This window comes from Triticum aestivum, chromosome 1A (assembly GCF_018294505.1).
Source record: "Triticum aestivum cultivar Chinese Spring chromosome 1A, IWGSC CS RefSeq v2.1, whole genome shotgun sequence".
NCBI lineage: Eukaryota > Viridiplantae > Streptophyta > Magnoliopsida > Poales > Poaceae > Triticum > Triticum aestivum.
The window spans coordinates 292369082-292376104 of NC_057794.1; the positions used below are offsets into that span (position 1 = coordinate 292369082).

A 7023-nucleotide genomic window follows, 5' to 3' on the forward strand; every position below is an offset into this window, starting at 1 on the left:
AGCAATGGCAACATACTAAACGACCGAGTGCTAAGCTAACGGAATGGGTCATGTCAATCACATCATTCTCCTAATGATGTAACCCCGTTTATCAAATGACAACTCGTGTCTATGGTCAGGAAACATAACCATCTTTGATCAACGGGCTAGTCAAGTAGAGGCATGCTAGTGACAATCTGTTTGTCTATGTATTCACACATGTATTATGTTTCCGGTTAATACAATTCTAGCATGAATAATAAACATTTATCATGATATAAGGAAATAAATAATAACTTTATTATAGCCTCTAGGGCATATTTCCTTCACTGGAAGCCAACAAAGGCATAATCTAGTTGAAAGCCAACAATGGCATCATAGGTTCTGAAAGCCAACAATGGCATAATCTAGTTCACAACCAACACAAAGGCGTCACAAGCCAACAAAGACAAAGGCATCTAGTTCCCAGAAGCATAGAAGTACTCTTTCAACTTGTATGAAGAAGTCCTTTTTCTTCCACTCTGTCTTAGAGCTTGAAAGGTTGACCTGTTTCCTGCAGCAGAGGTAGAGGTTGTACCAGCAGTGGTAGCTTTCTTCCTGGGAGACCTCCTTGGAGGAGCAGCAGGTGTAGTGGCAGCAGGTGTAGCTTTCTTCCTGGGAGACCTCCTTGGAGGAGCAACTGGTGTAGTGGCAGCAGGTGTAGGAGCAGTAGTTGATGGAGATGGCCTCTTCCTTGCTGGTGCAGCAGTAGATGAAGATGGCCTCTTCCTTGGTGGTGCAGCAGTTGTAGATGCATTTGTTGTTGAAGTAGAAGCCTGTGACCTGTTTGGCTGCATTTCAAAAACAATTAAGGCTTGTGAGTTACAATGGAGACAAAAATAAAGAGAATTGAGGTGCTACTATAACTTACCTGATGTTGGTTTATTCTCAAAGCAAGAGCTGGCTTGAGTGGCTTGGAGCAAACATTGTATCTATGCCCTACAAGTTTGCAGTTGCTGCAAGTAATAGATGCCATCCTAGATGTATCTCTTGGTGCTGGCTTCTCAAATTGGTTTTTCCTCCTCTTTGTCTGTTGCTTCCCAACCTTGTCTTTAAATACTGGAGGCTCTATGTCCTGAGTTCTTGTCCTTGGCCACAGGTTAGGACCAGGCACAGGAAATATGATATGTACAAATGCTTTTTTATACATTTCTTTTTTGAAGAAATCAGCCACAAAGTCCTCTGGCTGCAACTTGGCTTTCACTATTGCAGAAACTGCATGATGGCAAGGCATAGAAGTCATATCCCATTTCCTACATCCACATGTTCTGTCCAACAAGTTCACTGAGTAGGTGTTTTCTCCACTAGTCACTTGGTAAATGTTAGGACCAGCCATCAAAGTTTGGCACCACCTTGAGTTGTACTTTGTCTCCTCTAACATTTCAGCATAGGTAGGGAAAATCTCTCAGTTTGTTGTCTCTGTCTTTGTTCTATTCTTGTTAAATTTGACCATCAATTTTGTCCTAATTCCTTCTATCATGGTCACTATTGTCTTGCCTCTGACATCTAATATCATTTTATTAAACACCTCACTGATGTTGTTAACTACCAGGTCAGTTTTGTAATTAAAATCCATAGCATGCCTAGCCCAAGTATGAACATGTATTTTATGAAGCCATGTCCAAGCAGTCTTACATTCTCTTTTCAAAGCATTCATTGTATCAAGGTGTTCATTCTCAGTATAAGAGTAGCTAGCTACATCCATGTGTTTCTTTAATTCATCACCTCTAAAACCAGCAGTTTGGAAATTCTGATAGATATGTCTAAGGCAGAATCTTCATGGAAAATTGGGGAAAACATGGTTTATTGCATTTAAAAGCCCCTGTTTGAAACAATGGGAAATAAAGCTAAGCATTGGTCCTATGAAACAATGAAATAATGAAGCTAGAGCAATGTGCATATGAAACCAAGAAATCTAGTGCAATATTGTATGAGAAGAGAAGTTTACCTTCTGCCTATCAAAGATGATGGTATAATAACCAAACTTCCCACTTTCTCCACCAAGTGCATCTTTAAGCTATGTTAAGAACCTGGTCCAACTGTCTTTGTCCTATTTGTCAACAACTCCAAATGCTATAGGGTAGATATCATTGTTCCCATCCCTTCCTGTTGCAGTAAGGATCTGTTGACTTGTTGATAGCTTGATAAAACAACCATCTACCCCTGCAAAGCTGACAATTGTGAGAAGATAGTGTATGTAATGTGAGAACATAAACAATTCACAACTTAGTAAATGAAATGTACCTATAGATGGCCTGCATCCATTCAAAAACCCTTCTTTGCAAGCACTTACACAGAAAAAGAGGCCATGAAACCTAGGGGTTTTGCTTGGGTGCTCTGGCAGATGCCTAGTAGTCACAACACATCTAGAGTCTGGGTTTGTATCCAACACAGCCTGCAAATAATCTCTTATTCTAATATATTGTTCTCTCTGATCTCCTTGGACAACCTTCAATGCTTGCTTCCTAGCCCTGTAGGCCATATGGATGGACATCTCTATTCCATATTTCTTCTTCAGTGTCTGCATTATTGTGGTGACTGGTGTGCCAATATCAACTCTCATCATTGCCTCACACTGGTGTGCAACCCATTTTGCAGTAACCTTGGCGTTCTCTCCTACTGCTGGGCATGTGTGCACAAAATTTGTCTTCCTTATGCAAAAAGTAGTCTCATTTGCAACAACAGAAGCTGCAATAAAGAAAGGGCATTTTGCATTTGTGCACACAACTATGATGTTGTCATTGTAGTTTCTGTAGAACTCATAATTCTTATTCTGAGTTATGTGCAATGTTTGAATTGCTCTCCTAAACTGATACACATTGAGGAAACAAAGTTTTCTGCAAAACAGCTCCTTTGGCTCTCTCTCTCCTCACTGTACCAGATCCTTGGCAAAGATCTCACTAATCTGCTCTTCTTTCCATTGGGCAGAACAAATTGCACTTCCTCAACTCCATCATCATATTCCTGCTTCAAAACACCAAGATCTGCCTCCTCATCTGATGATGGTGCCCAAACATCCTCAAATCTCTGTTCCAAGCTAGAATGTGACCTCTCTGTTGGCCCTTTTCTAGCTTTCTTCTTTTTTGTAGGCACCTCTTGCTGCTCCACCTGCTCCTCTTGCTCCACCTCCACATGCTGCCCTTCCTCATCTTCCTCATACACTTCATCCACATCAGTGTCTCCATCAAAATGAATGAGTGGATCCTCTCTTTGCTTCCTCATCTCATTAAGCCTCTGAAGATAGTCCTCATCTCCATCCAGATCTGAATCATCTCCAGTTAGAAGAATTGGTAGCTTCTGCTTAACCTTATTTACATGCTCAGCTGCAATCTTATGTTTCCTAAATTTGGCAATCTTTGTTCTCCTCTTCAACTCCATTAATGTCTCCAGTTCATCCTGATCTGCTGCATTGCATTGATCCATGGCAGCATATGTGTCCATATCATGGTTTGTGCTCTGCTGTGTGGTGTAGAACTGCAATGGCTCTAGCCGACTCTGTATTTTACTTTTTATTGGTGACCTTAGGAGAACACCAGCAGGATTTACTACATACACAGGGTTCTCTCCTATATGGCTCAAAGGAACCTGCTCCTCAACCAGATAGCCTGATGTGACGCCCCCGATTCAATCGTACACTAATCATACACACAAACATGTACGATCAAGATCGGGGACTCACGGGAAGATATCACAACACAACTCTACAAATAAAATAAGTCATACAATCATCATATTACAAGCCAGGGGCCTCAAGGGCTCGAATACAAGAGCTCGATCATAGACGAGTCAGCGAAAGCAACAATATCTGAGTACAGACATAAGTTAAACAAGTTTGCCTTAAGAAAGGCTAGCACAAACTGGGATACAAATCGAAAGAGGCGCATGCCTCCTGCCTGGGATCCTCCTAAACTACTCCTGGTCATCGTCAGCGGCCTGCACGTAGTAGTAGGCACCTCTAGTGTAGTAGGAATCGTCGTCAACGGTGGCGTCTTGCTCCTAGACTCCAACGTCTGGTCGCAGCAATCGGGTATAGAAAGAGGGAAAAGGGGGGAGAAAGCAACCGTGAGTACTCATCCAAAGTACTCACAAGCAAGGAGCTACACTACATATGTATGCATTGGTATCAAATGGAAAAGGGGGTAACATATGTGGACTGAACTGCAGAATGCCAGAATAAGAGGGGGATAGCTAGTCCTATCGAAGACTACGCTTCTGGCCGCCTCCATCTTGAAGCAGAAGAAGAGAGTAGATGGTAAGTTCGCCAAGTAGCATCGCATAGCATAATCCTAACCGATGATCCTCCCCTCGTCGCCCTGTGAGAGAGCAATCACCGGTTGTATCTGGCACTTGGAAGAAGGTGTTTTATTAAGTATCCGGTTCTAGTTGTCATAAGGTCAAGGTACAACTCCAAGTCGTCCTGTTACCGAAGATCACGTCTATTCAAATAGATTAACTTCCCTACAGGGGTGCACCACATTTCCCAACACGCTCGATCCCCTTTGTCCGAACACACTTTCCTGGGTCATGCCCGGCCTCGGAAGATCAACACGTCGCAGCCATACCTAGGCACAACAGAGAGGTCAGCACGCCGATCTAAATCCTATGGCGCAGGGGTCTGGGCCCATCGCCCATTGCACACCTGCACGTTGCGTACGCGGCCGGTGAGCAGACCTAGCAACCTCCATTACAAAGGAAGTTGCGTTACGCGGTCCAACCCGGCGCGCGCCGCTCAGTCGCTGACGTCACGAAGGCTTTGGCTGATACCACGACGTCGAGTGCCCATAACTGTTCTTGCGTAATGGGTTAGTGCGTATAGGCCAGTAGCCAGACTCAGATCAAATACCAAGATCTCGTTAAGCGTGTTATTTAGAAATAACCGTGGACGCCGACCAGGGCCAGGCCCACCTCTCTCCTAGGTGTTCACAACCTGCCCTGTCGCTGCACCTCAAAGTAACAGTTGGGGGCCGTCGGGAACCTAGGCCCACCACTACCTGGGTGGAACCACCTGCCCCTTTAACCCCCAACATCGGAATCACTTGCGGGTACTCAATGAGCCGACCCGATTTTAGTCACCACCTGTATAGCATGTATAAATGTTAGTATATACCCGTGATCACCTCCTGAGTGATCACGGCCCGATAGTATAGCACGGCAGACAAACAAGAATGTAGGGCCACTGATGATAAACTAGCATCCTATACTAAGCATTTAGGATTGCAGGTAAGGTATCAACAGTTGTAGCAACAATGACAGACTATGCATCAGGATAGGATTAACGGAAAGCGGTAAATGCTACACTACTCTAATGCAAGCAGTATAGAGAAGAGTAGGCGATATCTTGTGATCAGGGGGGGGGGGCTTGCCTGGTTGCTCTGGCAAGAGAGAGGGGTCGTCAACACCGTAGTCGTACTGGGTAGCAGCGGCATCGGTCTCGGTGTCTAGCGAGAGAAGAGTGGGAAGAAACAATAAATATTAAGCAAACAGATACATAGCGATGCATGACATGACAAATATCGGTGCTAGGGGTGCCCTAACGCGGTATGAGGTGGTACCGGTGAAGGGGGAAACATCCGGGAAAATATCACCGGTGTTTAGCGTTTTCGGACAAATGAACCGGAGGGGAAAGTTGTGTGTTCGCTATGCTAAGGATGTGTAGCGAACAAACGAACCGCGTATTCGGATACGTCTCTATCGTTCTGAGCAACTTTCATGTATAATACTTTTTCATCTGACATAAGGATTATTTTCTATTAATTTTCAAAGGTTTAAACAATTTTTAAAATTTCCAGATTTGTTTTAATTGTTTTAATCCGAGTTGACAAAGTCAACTTTGACTAGTCAAAAGGGCAGGGTGTGGCCCACATGTCATAGACTATTTACCTAAGCAAATAAATAAACCTATCTTATTTAATGGGGGCCTACATGTCATCTACTACTAGACTAACTTAGCACTAAACTAGTACTAGTAACTAACCTAGCCTAATTAAACAAGGGCCGGATGTGGCACAGCCGTGCACACACACGAACATACACACGGCCATGGCCGTGGCCACGACCACCAGCAGTAGCAGCGGCATAGTAGAAGCAGCAGTGGGTAGTGCAGCGCATGGGGGGCGGCCAGCAGCGCGTAGCGCGCAGCACGCAGTAGCAGGCAGTCACGCCAGCCGTACCAGCCGCTAAGGAGCAGCAGCAGGCGAAGTAGCATGGGCAGGAGCAGCAAGCAGCAGGCACGGCTGCAGTACAGGCATAGCTGCGTGCGGGCGGCAGTGGCGACGAGCGAGCGCTGACGCAGGCGGCTGTTCAGGTGAACAGGGGCGCGGCAAGTAGGGGAGGGACCCCGGGCGCGGGCGTGGGCGCAGGCAACAGGAGCGGCTGGCGGGCGCAAGAGCGGACCTCCGGCCAAGCACTACAGCGAAATCGGTACGGATCGGAACCGGGATCGAGGGGAATCGGTCGAGGTGCTCACCACGGTTCCAACGGAGGCGACGGGGAGGTCGGAGGTGGACCGAAGATGACTCAATCGACGATGGCGGCCGGCAATGTACGCGGTGAGGACGAGCTCGATGACGAACGTACGAGGTGGCTCCGCTCGATTTGTTGCTCGGGATCGACGAAGTAATCAGCGGTGATCTTCGTGGTCAGCTCGGAACAACGAAAGGGAGTCGTTGGCCACCCGATTTACGGTGAGGCGGCCATGGTGGTGCTCGGACGAGCGAGACAGAGAGGAAGGGATGTGAGCGAGGGGAGAGAGGCGTGCTAGGGTTGGTCAGGGGGTTGAGGGGGTCCTTATCCGCCCAGTGAGCCACAGGATGGTTGGCACGTGCCCATCTGTGGTGTGGACGGCGTGCGCAAGCCATGGCCTCCTCTCTGCCGAGAGGTTGAGGAAAGGCCACGGTAAACAGGCCAGGCCGCACTGTGGCTTGTCGGGCCTTAAGTGCACAGTAATATCTAGTCTATTTCCTTTTCTTTTCTGCGACAAGTTTCCACTCGGTTTTGTATTTTATT

General features: G+C 46.4%; 1 protein-coding gene across 1 annotated transcript; it reads right to left on the reverse strand.

Moving 5' to 3' along the window:
• Window positions 1-300: 300 nt before the first annotated feature.
• On the reverse strand, window positions 301-3494 carry LOC123119871 (uncharacterized). Its single transcript, XM_044539864.1, has 2 exons — window positions 890-3494; window positions 301-809 (listed from the first exon to the last, which is right to left on the reverse strand). The coding sequence occupies exons 1-2, from the start codon at window positions 1397-1399 to the stop codon at window positions 438-440; spliced, it is 882 nt and encodes a 293-aa protein (XP_044395799.1). The 5' UTR covers window positions 1400-3494; the 3' UTR covers window positions 301-437.
• Between the last annotated feature and the right edge of the window lie 3529 nt (window positions 3495-7023).

Coding starts and splice junctions, on each gene's coding strand:
- LOC123119871 (XM_044539864.1), bottom strand. CDS start 1,399: ATGTTAGAGGAGACAAAGTACAACTCAAGGTGGTGCCAAACTTTGATG. Junction 810..889: donor TGAGAATAAACCAACATCAG/GTAAGTTATAGT, acceptor TTTGAAATGCAG/CCAAACAGGTCACAGGCTTC.